Here is a 22,407-nt window from a genome sequence, read left to right on the forward strand (position 1 = left end):
AGCATGAGGTTATCCTGGGAATAGGGGCTCTCTGGATGGGTGGGATATGAGTACAGCCCTGGAGCACAAGGTCTTGTAAAGAACAGAGTGTGGAACAGTGGTTGTGATGGGCTGCGAGGGTCCTTCCCTATTCATCTTGTCCCACATCCTGGACCCATGAGGTCCTGGCTGCAATCACGTCTCCTTTCTCTTACGGCATGCAGGAGAGGCTTGTCAATACCATCAGCATTTGCCAGGACTTAGAACAAGATGCCTCAGGTGAAGCATTCAAACAAGATGTTGCCAAAGCCCACCTGCCACCTAGGCAGCCAAAGAGGAGTCTGTGGCCACCAATTCATCCCTAGAGACTTCCTCTGTTCCTTGCAATGAACACCTATTGCTCCAAGATTCTAAGTCCTTGTCTCCTGTCCTGCTGAATTCCTCATGGATTGAGTCACAGATGTCCTTGAGTGCCTCTTGGCCACCAGAGACCTTGACACCTGGAAGACACCATTCACCACCACGACAGGCATCTTCCTACCCATCTCATCCTCTGGATCCTGTGGCTTCTCCTGCACCCATGCCTGATCCCAGCATGGCAGCTCCTGAGTTTGAATGGAAAATACTGTCAACCTCACAGAGAACACCTCTACAAGGTTGGTCTTCTCCCATGCCAACCACCCCAGGGTTTAACCTCTCTAGGAGGCCTACCTCAACCATCCTAAGCCTTAACTACTCTAGCAGGTCTACTTCAACCAACTTAGACCTTGACCACTTAAGCAGGCCTATATCAACCACCTCAGGCCTTGATAACTTAAGCAGGCCTACCTCAACAAACCGAGGCCTTGACCAGTTAAACAGGCCTAAGTCAACCACCTCAGGCTTTGACCACCTAAGCAGGCCTACCTCAACATCTCCTGGCCTTGACCATTTTAGCAGGTCTATCTCAGGCCCTTTCAGATACCAGGTAGCTACCAAAACCTTGTACCACTCAAACCTAACATGTGATGAGTCCTTGCCAGAGGATCTTTCGCTCACCATTCACGAGGCCTTGTTCAGGACAGGCCACACAGACTGGCAGATAGAGGCTGGAGAACCCTCTTTCATAAACCGTGACATGCAGGATAATCTGGATGTTCGAATCAGAAAAAGAGTCCAACTAAATGGTTGGAAGCAGAAAGAAAAAGGAAGGTCAGACCTTTGCTGGCTGCACTCCAGGAACAACAAGCAGGATATCATCTCATGCCTGTTCTGGAGGAAAAACTGTGAATCTGAGCAGTTTTCGGCTCATCAAAAGGTCTTAGGCAATGATTTAAAGGAGACCTATAACCAGCTCTTCTGGGGGCACCCCGTTCTCCACAGTAAGTCCCTTGTGACCACTGTCAGCATGACAGGGCCTCCACTCCATCGCCCCTCTATCTTGTTCAATGGAAGCTCTACTTAGAGCCCCTTACAAGATCAGACAAACGACCCTGCACAGCTCTGTTCTCCACAGCCCTTGCTTCATCACTCAGTAAAATCCCAACCTTTGACTCCAAAGTTTTCCTGGTCCCGATCTCCACCAGAGACTAGAATCCAAACCCAGGCCCATGACCCATCCCCACTCTCAAAGCTACCATGCAATTCAGCTCCAAATAGGGATGATGACGCTCCTTGCACAACACCTTCAGGAACCCAAGTTATTGTCCCCCCTGCTGTTGAACACCTAGAGCACCACTTTTTAAAGAAACACCAAGAAAGTATGGGTGATTTACCAGTCATGGTTAAAGAATCAAGGGAAGCATTTAATCAACACACTTCCAAGAGTTGGGTCTCTCAGGGTCATGGGTCTGCTGTCCATCTCCAGAGGGAATTCATTAGCTCCGAACTCTGGCAGCAGATGAAAAACACTTAAAAAAGACACTCACAAAACACCAAGGTCAAAGCCCTAACAAAGTCCAGGTAACTCTGGACCTGGATCAGGCACAAGTGAATCAGAGGACTTCATGCCCCTCGGCACTGGCAAATGAAAGCAGTCAGCACCCACAGAGTGTCTCATCAAATGGTCCAGAGATATTCCAACGATGGAGGAACCCACACCAGTATATGACAAAATCTCTGGAAGAGCTCTGAAAAAACCTCTCTACAGGAGCCTAGAAGTTTTTGAGACCATCTGTGAGACCGAGGAGGGAACTTGCCACATTAGACACCTGAGAAGTGATGTGCCAAGTGTTTCCCTGGTGGAAACAGGTAAGGAAGAGCGAGAAGACCCCCTGAGAAACCACTCAAATGATGAGTGGAGAAAAACAAATGAGACTATGTTGCGCAAGGGAACCTGTCATGTAATCTATTTAGATCATGTGTCTGTCCCACCTAAAGTCTCAAAGTCAACTACAGAAACTCGGAAAGAAACACCCTTCCATGATGCAACCACTAGCAAGAAAACTAATGGGAATTTCATCCTAGATCCAGGCATTCAGTAGGTGCTAGAAGCATATATTACAAGACGCCAAGTGAGGCACAGATGGAGATTGCCCCTCAGAGGCCTCAAGAACATACGTGTTTTAAACATGAAGGAGGTTACGACTTTGCCCTTTCCACAGTCCTCCAATGCCTCTCTGCCCTGGGAATCTGGAGACAACTGCATTATCCAAATGGCCAGTGCCCTGGGAATACCCTTCCAGAAAAACTTAGGAAAGGAAGGGACAATAAAAGCTTCCATTGTGCAATCTCAGTCCACACAGACCTGTCCTTCTGTTCTCCAGGTAGAATTCCTGAGAGAGGCTCCACCTGGTAACAACTCTGGGCCCTTTGAGGCCCCTACAACTGCCCAGAGGGACAATGTCACATCTGTTCAGGAGTTCGGTGTGCCTTCCGAGTCCTCAAATAGCAGGGGTATCAGGGAGCTGGTGGAGACAGAGGAGGAAGAGCCCTGTGCCTGGATAATATTTGTTATATTGAAATCAATGAATTCCTGGAGACCAGTGGGCGTCTATCATCCCCTTCTGAAAGCTGTTCCCAGGATACAGAAGACTCGGGCCAGAGCACACGTCACTGTTCTACTGCTGGCTTTGCCCTGCAGGAGTGTGCCATCGGCAAGTGCTGCGGAGACTGGGTCCCCGAGGTTCTGCTTGCTGCAGAGATACTGGTTTCCAGGGTCTCCCAGTCCAGCTCCAAGGTTGCTTCCGCTGAAACCAAGTCACCCTTCAAGGACAGGTATCAGGTCCCCAAGAATTGCAAATCAGAGGAACAACACCATAGCCACATCTTTGTTACAAATGGCCAAAAAGATACATCTAGAAATCCAAGGCAGGACATATAAGTTAAAGGGACCAAGCCTGTCCAAGGCCACAGGTAAAATAATGACAAGTTCAGGGACAAAATAAAAAACTTTATACAGTCGATTTTAAGTCCCAAGCAAAAATGCAAGGGTTTACCACCCATGACCCAAAGTCCACCATCAGTCACAGGCAAACTGTTCATGCCAGTTGCTGAACACATCACTGAAGGACAGAACCTCACGACCTGTGTTGGACAGATTCTAAAGAAGTAATCAGGGGTTCACAATAGCTGTGTTCCCCCCAAACCTGTGATTAGTCCTGGATCCCACCACAGGATTCCAATGACAGCATCAAAAAAATCCAAGGAAACAGCACAGTTTGTCAACCAAACCTCAACTTACATAGCCAACCTGCCCAAGACAAAGGGATGCCCCGTGGAAACATCCAGGCCCAGCTATCCAGCCGCTATCAGCACAGAGCCCAAGTTCCACATGTCCCAGGGATGCCTGTCCACTGTCCAAGGCACTGTCTCTACAGAAATACATTACCTAGAAAGGAAATGCTTTCCCCAAGGTAAAATAAACTTTTACACATTACTTCCTCTTAGTATCTTTTATCTTGAAGTTGTATCTGCATGCTAGGCCTCAGAGAAATGTCTGCATCTGGTCCCCCTTAGAGTACTGCTCCAGGAGAGGATGTGGCTCCCCAAAGAGGGGACAGAACCATCTTTTAACTCCATCAATGTAGTCAGAGTAGGTTATACTGTAAGTATGGAAACAAAAGTTTTTAGTGTGTGTGTGTGTGTGTGTGTGTGTGTGTGTGTGTGTGTGTGTGATAGAACACCTTGTTCCAGAATGTACCACCAAGGTAGAGAACATGGAAATGGGGCCTGTTACAGCTCACTTCCATGTAAAGGAGAGAGCTGCTTGTAGGTTCTTGGATGCTTAGCCCTAAAATGATCACATAGAAACTATGTTAATTAAATCATTGATTGGCCCATTAGCTCTAGCTAGAAACTATGTTAATTAAATCATTGATTGGCAAAAAAAGGAAAAAGTGCCGGGCGGCGGTGGCGTATGCCTTTAATCCTAGCACTCGGGAGGCAGAGGCAGTCAGATCTCTGAGTTCGAGGCCAGCCTGGTCTACAAGAGCTAGTTCCAGGACAGGCTCTAGAAACTACAGGGAAACCCTGTCTCGAAAAACCAAAAAAAAAAAAAATCATTGATTGGCCCATTAGCTCTAGCTTCTTATTGGCTAACTCTTACATATTAATTTAACCCATTTCTATTAATCTGTGTATGACCACATAGCTGTGGCTTACTGGCTAAAGTTCTGGTGTCCATTTCTGGCAGGACTATGTGACTTTTCTCTCACTCCACCCTTCTTTCTGCCAGCATTCAGTTTAGTTTTCCCTGTCTACCTAAGTTCTGCCCTGCTATAGGTCTAAAGCAATTTCTTTATTCATTCATTGTAATCACACCATTCAGAGGAAAATCTCACATCACTTCCCAAGAGTCTACAGTGATACTCAAAAGCTTTTTAGAAGTGGATTTGGAAAAAACAGGCCTCTTCTGACCTAGCCCCTTGCAATGAGAGCAGCCTTTACAATTGTCTCAGAAGAGAGAGTGAAGCCAGAACCCTGAGATTGGCACTACTGGGTCCTCTCAGGAACCCAGCGGCACTTTTTGGTCCATCAAAAACTTGGGAGTGTGTCCTAGGTGTCCTCCCAATAAAAGAGCTAGAGATGGTGATGCCAAGAGACCAGGCAGCAAGAATGGGGATGTCAGTCCTATCAACTATAATGGATATGCTCTGGGCTTGGAGAAACTTTCAGAGACCTCTAAAATTATTCTGACTGATAGACCCTAAAGAGATCTCTACAAAATCTCTAATATAGGTACACACTGAGAAACATTCCAGGACTCCAGAAATTAACTCCCAGAGACCTTCATGGTTCAAAACACAAAGATCCCCAAACATCTCCATTGTAGATGGAATTTTCTGGCCTGCCCAGTTCTGCAGCTGTTCAGTCCAAGAAACACAGGGGCTTATAAACTGTCTGGCCTATTAGCTCAGGCTTATTACTAACTAGGTCTTACAACTTAAATTAACCCATAATTCTTATCTATGTTTAGTCATGTGGCTTGGTGCCATTTCTCAGTAAGGCATTCTTATCTTACTTCCTCTGATTCTGGATGATGACTGTGTCTCTACCTTTCCTCTTCCCAGAATTTTTACTATGGTTACTCCACCCATACTTCCTGATTGGCTACTAGCCTGTCAATGTTTTATTAAACCAATATACAAGTGCAAAATCTTTACAGAGTACAAAAGCAATATCCCACAGCACTCCATACATAGAGACTTCCACAAAGAACCCAACAGAAGGAGGTTGCTACAGAATCCATGACAGAAATCCACAGAGAGAGAGAGCCCTAAAGCTGCAAACAGACACTTTCAGGAGACATCAGCAGACACCGCAGAGTGGGAGACAGTAGTGATGAATAAGATCTCTGCGGGCTCTGGGAGAAGTCCACAGAGATGCATTAGATCCTTCCAGGGATGTTGTCATTGGCATCTCCATACAGATCCGCAAAAGCCCACCCAGCCCTCCACAGGCATGCACCCAGAAATCCACATGCAGGCCTCTACGAAGACCCTCACAGAGAGACATGGGCTACAGACTCTCAGAAACACTCACACAGAAATACCCTACAAGGATCCACATTGAAGTCCTGATAAAACCCCCAAAGAAACTCTTATAGTTGATACAATTTACAACATGCAAAAGTCACAAACCTCAGAAGCTGCACAGAGTTTTCAAAGAGAATTTTGATAGAGACACTAAGGGAGACCTCAGAAACACTTTTCAGAGCCCTGAGGGAGAGATGTCACTCAGCAACATCTGCATGCCACACAACACTCCCTCACAGAGATATCACCCAGCCTTCCAGACGTCACACAGCACCCTCAGAAAGACGACCATAAGACCCCCAGACCTCTCATGACACACAAAGACTAAGCAGACTTCCAGAGACCTGGCATCATCCCTTGGAGATCCACACAGATTACCGAGAGGTCTCCCAGAGAGACACCATGCAAAGACCTATTGAAAAATATTAGACAGTCAGCAGGTGAGACAGCAGGCAGATTGTCATCAGGGCCTCACACAGCCCCATGACTCAAGAGGACACTGAGATGGACTGCTTGGGGCATATAGTTTATTAAACGAGTGATCCATTCCATGGGCAGACAATGCCTGATGGACGCTCTGAGGAGAGCTAAGGGTCCACACCAGAGGGAGCATAATGGTGTTGGGGAGGGCACTGAAGGGAGGGCTCCTACTGCAGACATAGGGGTTCTCCTCATGCCTTTTTGAGTATGAGGGTGGTTTCACAATGCAAGCTTGCTGCCCGGCACTCTGATCCCCAGGCAGGAGGAAGGGAAAGGCACGGGTGAGGAGCAGGATGTGTGTCCATCAATACCCCAATGTTGTAAAATCACTTCTCATGTGAGAAATCCTGCCTGGAACGTGAACTCTGTCAGCTGGAAAGTCGGAGACAGTGTCAATAAGGTGCTTCTCACTTCTGAGAGGGGAAGGGCTGCTGTGGCTGCTCTGCCTGCTGTGCCTGCTGTGCCTGCTGTGCCTGCTGTGCCTGCTGTGGCTGCTGTGCCTGCTGTGGCTGCTGTGCCTGCTGTGGCTGCTGTGCCTGCTGTGGCTGCTGTGCCTGCTGTGCCTGCTGTGCCTGCTGTGGCTGCTGTGCCTGCTGTGGCTGCTGTGCCTGCTGTGCCTGCTGTGCCTGCTGTGGCCTGAGCAAGAGTCTCATATCACAGAAACCCTCTGCAGATCTTACATGCTGTCCAGAACTGTCCACCCAGAAGATGCAGAAACTTCCACATGACTCATAAGTTCTGTCACAGAGAAGGCCAGAGAGAGAGAGGGAGAGAGAGAGAGAGAGAGAGAGAGAGAGAGAGAGAGAGAGAGAGAGAGAGAGAGAGAGAGTTCTTCCAGAGTGCCAGCCTTACATTAACTCACACTCACCCAGGCATGTCTCTGTCTGCTGAGACAGTGCAGAGATCTCACGGAGACCTGACACTGCTCCAGACCTGCGCCCCCCCCCCCAGAATCCCTCCATACAGACATCTCAGAGTTCCCACAGACATTCCCCTAAGAGACTCGCCTCACCATAGGGATCCTGATCTAAAGCCCAACGCAATCAGATATGGACAAACTGGGTTCTCTGCTTGGGGCAAAGCATGGGAATTTAGTTTCCCCCTGTAAATCCATGACCTCTATTCAGACTTACAGATTTAGTGCATATACCATCAACATTGTGTTTCCTATGGGCTTTTCAAGAACTCTACCTGCTGATCCCTGCTTATTGTACAGCCCTTTTCTCAGACTTGTCAGAATCCTATCAGGAGGGGCAGGAACCTCAGGAGACCCCTCATGTCTGGGAAAGCCCCTCCCTGAATTCTAGAAGGATCAGTAAAGGTCTGCTGGGGAGGAAACTTGCACCTGCTGAGCTCTAGAAAGGAAAGACTAGGACAGGTCAAGCTGCTTGCAGGTGCGTGAAGTTCAAGGTCACAGTTGCTGTGAACTGTCACCACGTAAGGGTAGGCTTTTCAGAGATGCAGCCGCCTTTAGGGCATTCCTGTCCCAAAGGTGACCCTTGCCCCTCTACTGTTAGCAACAGTAATAAAACTCATCTCCTTTCTTTTTTCAATAAAAAGATTCTCAGAACAAAATACAGAGAAGTACACATCTAAAACACTAGAAGGGAAAGCTTTTCTTCTATGACCAATGACAGAAGAAGAAGCCATCCATGCCGCTGCCCACCTGCAATGCCTGTGTCCTAGCACTGAGTAAACTCAGAAGGGAGAATCAGCACTTTCACCTGGTTCAGCATGAAAGTGGTAGGCTAGCCTGTCCCACTGAGGGAGATCCCTCTTTTATAGAGTAAATTAATAAATAGAAGTGAGAGGAAAACAGAATAATGAGCCACAATAATAAATATAATAAAACTGTTTTACATTCACATATTTCTGCAAATCCAAAGCAAAATAGCTTACTGATAAAAAAAAGTTATACTTCTTAGGAAGTTTTTTTTTTTTTTTTAAGTTTCATGATGGGATTTTATTTTATTTTTTTTCCAGTTTATTTATTTTTTATTAAAAATTGCCATCTCCTCCCCTCCTCCTCCCCCTTCCCTCCCTCCCCTCCACCCACACCCCCACTCCCTCCCTCTTGAGGCCAAACAGCCATCAGGGTTCTCTACACTATGTTGAGACCAAGGTCCTCCCAACTCCCCCCAGGTCAAGGAAGGTGAGCAACCGAACTGACAAGGCTCACACAGAGCCCATCCATGTCGTAGAGACCAAGCCCATTGCCATTGTCCTTGGCTCCTCAGTCAGCCTCCACCATCAGCCACCCTCAGAGAGTCCGATTTGGTCGCATGTTCCATCAGTCCCATTCCAAGTGGACTTGGTGGTCTATCATTAGTTCTATCCTGCCGTCTCAGTGGGTGAACGCATCCCTCATGGTTCTGACTTTCTCATGATCTCTCTCCATCCGCTCCTCATCAGAACTTTGGGAGCCCAGTCCGGTACTCCAATGTGGGGCTCTGTCTCTATCTCCATCCATCGCCAGGTGAAGGTTAAGGCTCACAGTGAGCCCGTCCATGCTGTAGAGTTCACATTCATTGCTGTTGTCCTTGGTTTCTCAGTCCTCCTCCACCGTCAGCCACATTCAGAGAGCCCTGTTTGGTCCCCTGTTCCATCAGTTCCATTCCAACTGGACTTGGTGGTCTCCCGTTAGATCTGTCCCACCGTCTCAATGGGTAAACGCACTCCTCACGGTCCTGACTTCCTTGCTCATGATCTCCCTCCTTTTGCTCCTCATCGGGACCTTGGGAGCTCAGTCCGGTGCTCCTATGTGGGGCTCTGTCATTTTCTCCATCCAATGCCAGGTGAAGGTTGTATGGTGATATGCAAGATATTCATGAGTATGGCAATAGGATCTGGCCATTTCTGGCACCCTCTCCTCAGCTGCCCAAGGACCTAGCTGGGGGCGTCTTCCTGGACACCTGGGAACCCCTCTAGAGTCAAGCGTCTGCCAACCCTAGAATGGCTCCCTTAAGTAAGATATATAATTCCTTGTTCCCATATCCACCCTTCCTATATCCCAACCATCCTATTCCCCCAAGCTCTTCCCATCCTCCACTTCACACTTTTCTCGCCCCATCCCTCCTCCCCCCATCTCACCCCACCCCTATGTTCCCATTTTTTGTCTGGCAATCTTGTCTACTTCCAGTATCCAGAAGGATAACTATATGTTTTTCTTTGGGTTCACCTTCTTATATAGCTTTTCTAGGATTTTTACGAATTATAGGCTCGATGTCCTTTATTTATGGCTAGAACCCAATTATGAGTGAGTACATCCCATGTTCATCTTTTTGGGCCTGGGTTACCTCACTCAGGATGGTGTTTTCTATTTCCCTCCATTTGCATGCAAAATTCAAGATGTCATTGTTTTTTACCGCTGAGTAGTATTCTAGCATGTATATATTCCACACTTTCTTCAACCATTCTTCCACTGAAGGGCATCTAGGTTGTTTCCAGGTTCTGGCTATTACAAATAATGCTGCTATAAACATAGTTGAACAGATGCTTTTGTAATATGATTGGGCATCTCTTGGGTAAATTCCCAAGAGTGGGATTGCTGGGTCCTGGGGTAGGTGGATCCCAAATTTCCTGAGAAACCTCCACACTGCTTTCCAAAGTGGTTGCACAAGTTTGCATTCCCACCAGCAATGGATGAGTGTACCCCTTACTCCACATCCTCTCCAGCAAAGGCTATCATTGGTGTTTTTGATTTTAGCCATTCTGACAGGTGTAAGATGGTATCTTAACGTTGTTTTGATTTGCATTTCCCTGATTGCTAAGGAGGTTGAGCATGCCCTTAAGTGTCTTTTGGCCATTCGAACTTCTTCTGTTGAGAATTCTCTGTTCAGTTCAGTGCCCCATTTTTTAATTGGGTTCATTAGCATTTTAAAGTCTAGTCTCTTGAGTTCCTTATATATTTTGGAGATCAGACCTTTGTCTGTTGTGGGGTTGGTGAAGATCTTTTCCCAGTCAGTAGGCTGCCTTTTTGTCTTAGTGACAGTGTCCTTTGCTTTACAGAAGCTGCTCAGCTTCAGGAGGTCCCATTTATTCAATTTTGCCCTTAATGTCTGTGCTGCTGGGGCTATATGTAGGAAGCGGTCTCCTGTGCCCAAATGTTGTAGAGTACTTCCCACTTTCTCCTCTAACAGGTTCAGTGTGTTCAGATTGATATTGAGGTCTTTAATCCATTTGGACTTGAGTTTTGTGCATGGTGATAGACACGGATCTACTTTCATTCTTCTACAGGTTGACATCCAGTTATGCCAGCACCATTTGTTGAAGATGCTTTCTTTCTTCCATTGTGTGCTTTTAGCTCCTTTATCAAAAATCAGGTGTTCATAGGTTTGTGGGTTAAGATCTGGGTCTTCTATTCGATTCCATTGGTCGACTTCTCTATTTTTATGCCAATACCAAGCTGTTTTCAATACTGTAGCTCTGTAATAAAGTTTGAAGTCAGGGATGGTAATGCCTCCAGAAGTTCCTTTATTGTATAAGATTGTTTTGGCTATCCTGGGTTTCTTGTTTTTCCATATAAAGTTGATTATTGTCCTCTCAAGATCTGTGAAGAATTTTGATGGGATCTTTAAGGGGATTGCATTAAATCTATAGATTGCCTTTGGTAGTATTGCCATTTTTACTATGTTGATCCTCCCAATCCAAGAGCAAGGGAGATCCTTCCATTTTCTGGTATCCTCTTCAATTTCTTTCTTCAAAGACTTAAAGTTCTTGTCAAATAGGTCTTTCACTTCCTTGGTTAGAGTTACCCCAAGATATTTTATGCTATTTGTGGCTATCGTGAAAGGTGAAGCTTCTCTGATTTCTTTCTCTGCTTCCTTATCCTTTGTATATAGGAGGGCGACTGATTTTTTGGAGTTGATCTTGTAACCTGCCACGATACTAAAGGAGTTTATCAGCTGTAGGAGTTCTTTGGTGGAGTTTTTCGGGTCGCTTATGTATACTATCATATCATCTGCAAATAATGAAAGTTTAACTTCTTCCTTTCCAATTCGAATCCCCTTGATCCCCTTGTTTTGTCTTATTGCTATTGCTAGAACTTCAAGTACTATATTGAAGAAATAAGGAGAGAGTGGACAGCCTTGTCGCATTCCTGAATTTAGTGGGATGGCCTTGAGTTTCTCTCCATTTAATTTGATGTTAGCTGTCGGCTTGCTGTAAATAGCCTTTATTATATTTAGGAATGACCCCTGTATCCCTAATCTCTCCAAGACCTTTATCATAAAGGGGTGTTCTTAGGAAGTTTTATGTGTAGTCAGACAGGGATTTAACCGAGAAGCTGTACGTCTGCCCACATAAATGTCTTAACATTTCCCTTTTGAAAACTAGGTCCCATGCTGTCTGTTACTAATGTGGGTCATTTCAGAGACTGAAAGGACAGTTGGTTCTCATTATTCAGTCTACTTACATTATGGAAAGGTAGGTCACGCAACGACAAAGGGACCTAAGGGTGAGCCATTGCTACTGGGCTCCTGTGCACTGCAGTCAGGACATAGCTGGTTTGTGTGCGGTTCTGTTTAAAGACACCTTCTCTACTACAGGCTGTTGATTCATCCACACTGGACTCCTGCCCACAGCTCTCTAAAGCATGCTGAAGGAAGATTCTCCAATGTCTGTTTTCCCAGAATGCATTTCCCCACATTTCTGCCTCTGAGAATACTTGAAAGCTCATCATTAGGGACAGTGTGAGCAGCAGAATCACTAGTGATGGCACAGAGATATGAAATGCACACTTTTTCAGAGGACAGTGACCTCTGTCCTCAGCTGTGAGCACCCGGTGACAGGTAGCTCACTCATTTCTTCATCACCGCACACACATGAGCCTTCTGAAGGATTTGTGGGTATTGATTTTAGAGTCATAGATTTTAACAAGTAGGTAAATTTGCATATACAGAATTCATAGATATTGAGGGTCAACAATCAGTACTTTTACAAGTTTAATTGTCTTCTACAAAAGACCTGTATGCTGTTAATAAAGATGGTATTAAGTCCAGTTTTATTTATCACCTAGGTTAAGTTAAAATATAAACAAAAAGCAAAAATCTTTCTGGAGGAAAGCCTTTTGTTTGTAGTCCTTGGGGAACATGGGTGAGGAGTCAGGAAGCATTATGGGATGAGCATGAGTTCTCACTGGGGGGTGGGGCAGCTCTCCCCTGTAGGAAGCCTGTCAAAGTCATAGAAATAACCTTTATTGAATCAGAGGCTCCTGAGGCTTTGATGTCTGGGTGGATCTGAGCAACCCAATCAGGGACCTTGTCTTCCCTCTGGGATTTTTGTTTACCTGGGATGGGAGTGGGTGTTGAACTTGGCTTTTCATGTCTCCTCTAGAAGCAACTTCTTTTGTATTGTATATTAAGGTTACTAAGAATTTCCTTAGGAGCTGGACATGGTGGCACATGCCTGTAATCGCAGCAGTTGGGAAACTGAAGCTTTCAGGAATTCCATAAAAAGATCCCCGACACAAACAGCAACAAAAAAGGGTTCCCTTACTCCATTAGAAGACTTTTTTAGTATTTAATTTTCTATATATAATCTGTGGAAGTACATATGTACAACTGTGCCATATACATGTGTGTGTTTGTGTAGGTGGCAGTATATGTATGTGTACATATTTAATATATAAAATTGGCACTACACAAATGTTTGCTGTCAAAAACACTGCTGAGAATGGCTTCAGCAAAACAACTAAAGCTGAATCAGTTGGGATAACATTGACCCCTTTCCTTTCATCGAAGGTAAATGGAGCCACAGAGACCAAGTACCCTGGGCTGTGCTCCTGGTGCCTCAGCCTGGTGACAGCCACCTTGCTGACCTCCATGGGGTAGAGGTACAGGCTGTCTTTTCTAGAAATGTGGTTTATGAGTTTCGTACACGTATCACCCAGTTGATGATAAAATGCAAAGCCCCCTTAGTTATCTTCACCCCAGGAGTGCACTGCCCCAGAGAAGAGGACAGAGTAATCCTGCATGGAGTTAGCTGACAGCTGACATCAGCAAATGGGTGTGGGTGGGGGCAGAGTGAATGTAAGGACATCATGGAAGTGAACTGAGGAAAACCTCCATCCGCAGAGGGCTTGATGGGGAATTGCTCTCTCTTATTCCTGGCAGATTGATGATGGGGACCTGATAAGTGCTAACATGGAGAACACTCTTGCGTCTGTCAGGGGCTTCTGCTGTACCAGGACTTTCGTGGTTGACCATCAGGTGATGCTTCTAGAGATGAAGCAGTCACATAAAATTGTCCCCACTGTCACTGCAGAATGAAGTTTCACGTACAGGGTTTTGTTTGTTTCTTTGTTTGTTTTTTTCTGGGTTTCTCTTGTAGCTTTATAACCCTCTCCTGGAATTAGCTCTTGTGGACCAGGCTGATCTGGAACTCATAGAGATCCACTTGTCTCTGCCTCCCGAGTGCTGGCATAAACAGCTGGTACCACCACAACCCTACTTCCAGTACAAGCTTTATGGAGACTTTAACTCATAATTTACCACACAGTTTTTACTTAAAAGCCTCTTTTTAAAGCATAGCTCAAAGTGTTTACAGACATATAAGGCCCCTATCTCTAAGACAGCACCATGGGTTTGTTACATGGTCCCTCAGCTGCCCTCCTGGTACACTCAGTGTGCCTGCCTTCAGATGCATGTGGAGATGCTGTGTCTCCCAAATGTCTCTACAGAGAGAGAAGATCTGATTCTTTGGTTTCTCCTTAGCGGCTCTCTGGCCAAGGATACTGCTTTTCAGCTTCATTGCCTCCCCTGCTAGCTTCTGCAGACATGGAGGCCCTCAACATCATGGAGGAGAATTCAGGTACAGTCTTCTAATGTCAGGTTCTGTTAACTGTGGTAACAACTTGCTTTCTGGAAGAATTAGCCCTAGGGAATTATTTAGCATCCAAAACTCAGAATTACTTTCTAAATCATATCCTTTAATCAAGAACCAATATCCAAACTTGTTGAGCACAGGTGCTTCAATTCAACCAGTAGTCTCTGAAAATGCCCCAAAGTTTGAAACACCAAGATACAAACCATGCCTCAACATGGCATTTAAATGAAGCTCACAATTGAAGAAACATGAGTCAGGACCACAGTGTAACTTCCTTTTTTGCAGAGGGAACCACTACTTAACCCTACTAGTACAAAAGTCATGTTATTAAAGTCAGAATGACCCTCATTTTAGTACCCCCAATACTGAAAATTGGGGGATGGGAGATGGATCTGTGGGTAAAGAGTTGCACACGAAATATGAGGACCTAATTTTGGACCTCCAGCGTCCACACAGAACCTAGATGTTGTGGGAGTCATCAAGGCTAGCACTGTCAGAGGACCAGGCAGAGTCCAGGGGGCTTACTGTTTCCAATCCAGCTGAATAGATCAGCTCCAGGTCAGTGAGAGAATATGCCTCAAAAATTTTGGTGTAGCCTCCACACATGCTTACACAGGCAAGCACACACACATACCCACACAAACTGGAAACGTGGGGCTACAGAAATAGCCATATACCTCAGATTCCCATTCTTCTGGCCACTTAGACAATAAAAAGAATTTCTACCGTTCATGGTGTAATGTCTGGGATTTCAATTAAGCAGAGTTGGTCAGGAAAACAGACTACCTGGGGAACTCCAGGGAACACGATGGGTCTGAGTAGGGACAACTTACACAGTGTTCCCAGGATATAAAATGTGACCAGAGTTGATTGAACACCAAATACTTTAGAAAGCTCAGAGAACAACCCAAACCTTCCCCACTCACCAAAAGCCGTGTGAAAACCCAGGGAAACAAGCTGAAATTCCTTGTCTTAATCTCCACCCCTCTAACTGTTCACAGGATGCCCTAAATTTCCAACTGCACCGATGATGCCCTTAAGAATTGTCAGAACCATGCATGGTGATAAATTTAATTCCAGCTCTTGGGAAGTAGAGGCAGGTGGTAGCCAGGCCTATACAGAGAATCCCCTTCTCTAAACACCCACCACCAAAGAATTGTTGGGGTTACTCATTAAACTGATTGCAACCTGCTTCCGCACAGACTCTGGTTTTAGAAAACAAGATGGCTGGTGAGGAGGTGATGCACTCATGATGTCGGAGCCCCTGCTCCATCACTCTCCCCGGGACACCCACAGTTTTTTATTTTTTATTCCAGGACCCAGAGGACACCAAAATCAAAAGAGAGGTAAGTCTCTCAGAGAAGAGAACTAAATATGCTGACCTGCTCCGTTCTTCCCACGTGAGAGCAATCATCCTGGCATTGTCTGCAGTAACACAGCACCCACAGGACCCCTCATGCAAATGGCCCACACAACCCCGTGACCATGAGACACCTTGTCACCTAGCACTCCCATATTACAAGCTTACATTTTGATTTGAAACTTTCCTCAATTTCCTTTCTCAAACATTTTCAATCTATAGTAGAAAATGGGGTGCAGCATCTCAGTATAAAGATAGCTGCCTTCCACACACCTTTAACCCCAGCACTTGGGAGACAGAGGCAGTGTGATCTCTTGTGAGTTTGAGGCCAGCCTGCTCTACAGATCAAGTTCTAGGACAGCCAAGGCTACTAAGAGAAACCCGATCTGGAGAAACAAACAACAACATCAACAACAAAAAGATAGCTGCCTACTTTCACTAGGGTCCTATAGGAAGGATGAAGGAGAGGGTTCACTGGGGCTCCTGAGTCCTGAACCACAGCAGAAGACAGTTTCTTTATTATGATGAAGAAAAAAAGGAACAGGCTCATAAATGTAAGACTCCCCTCTGCTTCCTAAGAATTCATTTCAGGGATAGCCTGTCAGAAGCAGAATAGAGAAGGGTGGGAGGAGCAAGGGCACTACAACAGTATACAGGACCTCACACAGGGCAAACCACTGCTGTGACAATCTTACCTTATCCAGAGAAATTTGAACATCCCTCTGTTGGGATCCCAGAGCCCTGTGCTCATGTGTAGTCACTGTATCCAGTGTGCGGCCCACACTGGAGAGAGAACATTGAGCATTTAGCTTACACAGTGCAGACTTATGGTTTCTGTTTACCAAAGCCTCATGCTCATTGCTCAGCAGACCACAGAGTACTTGCCAGCTGGCAGCACCAATCAGCTCTGAAAGAGGCAAACTGCACACCAGCTGCCATCCCCCTCCCCTGCTCTGACTCCCGCCCCTCAATCTAGCTTGTACTGTCTTGATGAAAAGTCAAACTCCTTTTGTATTTAGTGGCTTTTTACATCATTGTTCTGTAAACTACCTACCTTACACAACATTGACAGTTAGCAATACAGCAGAGTTGTTCCAAATAGGAACCTTCCAAACCTGCCAATCTTGCTCTATGGCCTGATTCTTGTCCTGGTTAGGTTGTCCATTGCCCAAGCTAGCGACATTCCTGGACACCCAGAGAAGGTCATAGTTGCTCTCTCTGGCCTAGTTATTTTTTCTCCTTGCAGATAAGGAAAACTATGGAACTGGAAGCACGCACATTCCTGCTCAGCCCATCACTAACACTCAGGACTCACTCAGCCCACTCCTTATTTAGACTCCACATTCAGGGATAGCCCCACCCGACTCAGTCCACCGAAACTCTGCACTGGCTAGGTGACATCTTGTTCAATATGAGTCCCCTGGCTTCCTCCACCTGACCTAGTCATTTATGTGTTAAAAGTAAGTGTTCCCTCAAAATTCATGACCACGCAGAATTCAGATGTGATCTACCCTGATAAGTGTCTTTGTGGGAACTTAACTAGCAAGCAATCCAGAGAATAGAGACACATCACCTACACTGTCTATAGAGGGAGTATTGTTTCACACAGAAAGTAAAATTACTTCCACATGAGGCTCAGAAAATGAAAAGTAAAATGGAAAGAAAAAAGAAAGGAGAGAAAGAACAAGGGTCTGATGACTTTCTTTATTAGACCTGCTCCTCTGCACATAGGTGAAGGCAGTGACCAAACCGCTACCTCCAACATGCAGGGGGACTTTTATATCCTAGTTACAAACTTGATTTTAAGTGACCAAGGCTCCAGACTCCTTCATTACCTCTGCCCTCTCACTATGGCAGATTTCATCTCCACCCCAGCTCCACCTCAAGAGGCCCCATGATTAGCTAGCTGCAGGATTGGCAAAGGCAGAAATCCCGATGGAGGCTATCAGTTAAGGAACCCCTAGTTTAAAAGAAATTCTCCATGGTAGAGTAAGGGGGAATTGTTCCAAAGACAACTAGGTAATGACATTAATATAGCTGGTAGCTGGGGGACACAGCACTGCTGTCCCTGTATGGAACACCTCAGGCGGTTCAGAAACTTAAGGCAAACCTCTTGAGTCTCTGCTCCTCTTGGGCCTTCCCTCACCCAGGCCAGCAGGGTGCAGGGATTCAGGCCCCAAACCTGCTGACCCTGGGATTAGCACTGGGAAGATCATATCCACCTCTTCTGGCCACCACAGTCATTTTGCCCAAGTATTCTCCAAAACACTTCTCTGCTTATTGAGGTGGACTCCTGATCCTAAGCAAACACCCACGGAATCCCCCACGGGAGGAGGAAACACTAAAGGCAGAGAGGGGCACTCTCCTAACAGCCAGGTAATGTCAGTATCATGTCTTTGTGGCCAAGCCCCCACTATGCAGGGCCTGCCAAACACCACTTTGGCCACCAATTACAACAAAAGGAAAACCAAGGCCTTTGACCATGTTTCTCTCTCTGCCCCTAGGGCAAAGACTAACTCAGGACGTCATCTGGGGCAGAGGAGGTACAAGCGATGCATGTGGAGTAGAAGGGTCACCTGGGAAGAATGGATGGAGTCCTGGGCCTTGGGACACAAGGAACATGACTATGGGTGCACAACCCGACTGGGAAACACTTTCAAAAAGCTCCCTTCCTTTGCCCATTCCAGCCTCTGGAAACACTCAGTGGTCCTTAGAGCACATCTCATTGGTCCAAATTCCAGGCGACTAAGGGCACCCAGGGAAGCTGTTGCCAAGTGCGGGCCATGCTCTTGCCTGGAGCCCCTCGACCAGGAACACCACTGCCCGAGATCGGGCAATGCTCAGAGAGCACATGCAGGATCCTGGGTGTCCAGAGCAGGAATGCAGCCGCTGTCCAGATGGCTGAGCACAAAGAGGCTGGCACCTATGCAGCGCCCAGCCTGGAACCACGCTGCTGGCCCTGGGTGATGGGTTACCTACTGTCACTTGTCCTTGGGGCTTCGAGGCAGGGGTAATTCTACCTCTTCCAGCAAATTGTCTGTGCTGTCCTGCCCTGCTTTAGCAAGCTGGTTCCCTTCAAAAGTCACTCTGCCTTCCCTTTCTCCCTGCCTTGATGCCCTACTTAGCCACGAAGGCCCCTTAAAAGCATGGCACTGGTATGAGCACAGGGGGCAGGACTCAGGCTGCCTTGCAGGAGGCAGAATCCTTGCTAGCCTGCCTAGATAGACACAGAAGACCCCTGCAGGAACGACTTCAGGGCAACAACCCAAGACAAGGGAAAGAGCCCTATGTGCACCCCAGTGTGCTACCTGTTGAGACCACCTGCTAGCACCTGGTAACCTTGAGGCAGAAAGATGGAGCCTCTGGTTTATCCACTCTCCCAGGCACCTAAAACTGTTGCCACCACCATCAGGGGACCTGGGTCACAAATCAGAAACTAGGCAATACTTAAGGAAGTCAACCTCAACTCCATGAGGGGAACTCAGTTACCAGACAGGGACGCTCGAAAGTTGAATAAGGTGCATTTCACACATATGTTCTAGAAAATAACCAGCTGGGTCCCCATGGACCCCTGCCGACCCCCTTGGGGACAATCAGGACACTCCAAAAAATGAGCAGAAACTGCAAGGGCTGAAAAGAGGAGGCTGGCCTCTGGAGGGCGATGGTGTCTTAAGTCGCGGGGGCCTGTCATTTCCTGCTGAAAGCAAATTGGGTCTTTTTACCCATTAAGAGCAGATGCTATTTGTTCTTTGCAGAACTTTACTTATAAAAATCATTTGTATGTAACTTAGAACGCATGCTGTCTTAATTATTCTTGTTTGTGTTTAGCACATGCACAGATCTGAATTCAGAAGGCCTGTTCCTCTAGTTTAGAGCAGAAAACTGTCTTTTTTGTTTGTTTGTTTTGTTTTGTTTTGTTTTCTTGGAGATAGCATTGGGAGTCTCCTGCCTCTCCATTGTTTGATTTGTGCTGTTTAACTGATTACCAAACTGATCAGTATTTCTTGGAGCTCAAATACCTGTTAACTGGGTGAGGGAGCAAGGCCTGTGAGCTTGCTCTCCTGAAAAGGGGCCCTCACAACCTCAGGCAGGGCAGATAATGAGTCTCTGTGATCTAGTCCCAGAAAGCCCGAGCTGGCCCTGGCCCACACTCTGGCCCAGTTTGATTGGGCAACATCTTTCCCAGTTCCAGTCTTCAGTCCTAATGGACTTTAGAGGGACTGCTGTGGCCCTACCAGGGCTACTGGGAAGAAGACGCCATCCTACTCCTGGTCAAACCATCTCTCTGCAAACAGGGGTCAAAGTTTGCCAGAGGTGACCCTTTAGGGTTGTCCTCTCTTCACCTTCAGTGTCCCTTTAGAATAAGGAAAGTATAAGAGTAGGCTTGGAGCACTGTATGTGTGTGTGTGTGTGTGTGTGTGTGTGTGTGTGTGTGTGTGTGTCTGTCTGTCTGTCTGTCTGTGAGTAAGCATGCATGTTGTATCGCCTCCATAGTAACCGTCTCTCACTGAACCTGTAACTTTCTGTGGTAGCCGTCCACAGAGCCTGCATGAACCTATTTACACACTCTCTGCTACCCCGCACCCTCTTGCCCCAGTGCTGACAAGATGACATGTGACAGATGCACAACATTATAGTGGGAGGCCGCTCTGTTCCCGGCTGCTCAGACCCAAAATAATCACACAAAAACTATATTATTTGCAATACTGTTTGGCCAATAGGTTAAGCATATTTCTGGTTAACTCATATCTTAAATTAACCAATCTCCATCAGTTTGTGTATAGCCATGTGCTGTGGCCTACTGGATAAAGTTCCAGCGTCTGTCTCCAGTTTCTGGTCACAACATCACTGTAAGGAATTGGAATATACTGCCAACTGCCACAGTCAAGTCACGACTAGGTCATTTTCTTACATCAACAGTAAATAATTGTGGCTCTCACAGTACTATGCTTAAGTTCATCAACAAGTCATAGACTCAGGACATTAACCCCATGCAGAGCTTAAGGCAGGGGACTGCCCAGCTTCTACTGAAATGTCACTGGGGAAAGGCCAGAAAGAGGAAAGCTATAAGGACTTTATAGCTGATCACCCCAAGTTACTGAGCACAGATCAGTCTGAGACATCTTCCTTCCCTTCTCTAGGGTCCTCAGCATAATGGTCTGTGCTTCTCAAGTCCAGGAAAAAGAACCCTGTAACTACAGTCCTGCTTCTGTCTGGGAGTCTACCATAACCTTCAGTTTTGTGTTTAGCTGGTGGGTGGACAGTCCAGGCCACCAGGCCAGTGTTGACAGCTCTCATTTCTGATCTCCATTTCAGAACACTGCATTCTGTCCCACTATGCTTTGCAGGAAGATGCAACATTTTACTGACTCTGAAAGGAATTACTATTTATTATTATGTAGGCTTCTTAGCTCTCCAGCCTCCTGTACTGGTGAGGGATAAGACTGAAGAGCTGGACTTAGCAGGGCTCTACCAGGGCTTTAGAGGAAGGCCCTCAGCTACTGGAAACAGCGTGTCAGAGCAACCTTATCACTGTGTACACTGAAGGCCACACACAGCTGCAGTAATGTGGGATAGAGATTGTAAGTAATAAATCAATGACTTGCCTAGTCACAAAATTATTAGAAACTGACCTTTCCTTCTATCTAACAACACAGATTTTGGTTGGAGACAGTTGTAGAGCAGGTTCTGTGATGGTTCTACAGAAGTAAGTGCAGAACTCATTTCTCTTGATGTGCGCTTGTGAGTGAACTCCTCCCCACCCAAGGGAAGGAGGCAGCAGGGAAAACTACCAAGGACATTTTTGTGACTGCTGATGGCCCTGACTTCTGTGTCACCCAGGCCAGATAGGTCCCAACTATGCATGTGTAAAACTCAAGCACTATAGTTTCTAACTCACACCAGCAGAGAAGAAGCCAGCACTTGGAGGTCTGTGTCCCTCTCTCCCTAAAGCCTCTGATGCTCAAGGCACTCCAGCCCTCTGAGAACCTGAGACAGAAGGTCAGACCACTGAGGTGTCCTGGAGCTCACACTGAAGCCAGGCCCTTGGGAGGTTCAGACTAGACACAGATATTTGGGTGTACATTCAGAAATCTCTGAGACTGTTCCACACCTTCAATGTCTCCCCTGACAATCATGAGTAAGAGCCACACCTTCCTCAAGGGGCTTCTGGCAGGACAATCATTTAACTGGAATAAAACATTCAGAACAGTGTCCAGTTCTGTGAGCTGATCACTACCAGAACTCAGGGTTGAGTTCCCTCTTTCAGAATTCTGGAAAGTAGGGCCATATTTATTGAAAAAACAAAATTTATCTTAATCACTTCTCCACAGATATACATGTTTAAAATATTTACCTGTACCTATTCAGGGAGTAAATCCTCAAGGGATGCTACCTAATCATTTATGGAAATGAATGTTACTCATATTGCAGCATTCAGCAAATTAAGATATGTACTTGTGAACATTAATACATATTTAGGTTTCTTAATGGGTTCTGAACAGACTAGAGAAGTCATTAAACATGTCATAACTCAATGCTTAAAGTGTTTTTCATATATGGGAATCCCGAACATTAAAGATAGATAATGGGTCCATATACGTTAGTAAAGCACTGCAGCACTTCTGTTCCCAATACCACATCAAACATAGAACATGCATTCCTTATAGTCCTCAAGGATAGGAATTGTGGTACATGCCCATGACTCCTTTTTTTTTTTCTCATTTTTTTATTCAAGATTTCCATCTCCTCCCCTTCTCCTCCCCCCTCCCTCCCCTCCCCTCCACCCACACCCCCACTCCACCCCTCTCC

The 22,407-nt window shown here is 46.2% G+C and overlaps 1 protein-coding gene across 1 annotated transcript; it reads left to right on the forward strand.

Annotated features, from left to right (window-relative positions):
* Positions 1–439: 439 nt before the first annotated feature.
* On the forward strand, positions 440–3,835 carry LOC119809844 (spermatogenesis-associated protein 31D1-like). The gene is made up of 2 exons (XM_042054775.1): positions 440–3,136; positions 3,306–3,835. The coding sequence occupies exon 1, from the start codon at positions 440–442 to the stop codon at positions 1,421–1,423; it is 984 nt and encodes a 327-aa protein (XP_041910709.1). The 3' UTR covers positions 1,424–3,136; positions 3,306–3,835.
* Positions 3,836–22,407: the final 18,572 nt, after the last annotated feature.

This window comes from Arvicola amphibius, chromosome 3, assembly GCF_903992535.2.
Source record: "Arvicola amphibius chromosome 3, mArvAmp1.2, whole genome shotgun sequence".
NCBI lineage: Eukaryota > Metazoa > Chordata > Mammalia > Rodentia > Cricetidae > Arvicola > Arvicola amphibius.

Coding starts and splice junctions, on each gene's coding strand:
- LOC119809844 (XM_042054775.1), top strand. CDS start 440: ATGTCCTTGAGTGCCTCTTGGCCACCAGAGACCTTGACACCTGGAAGA.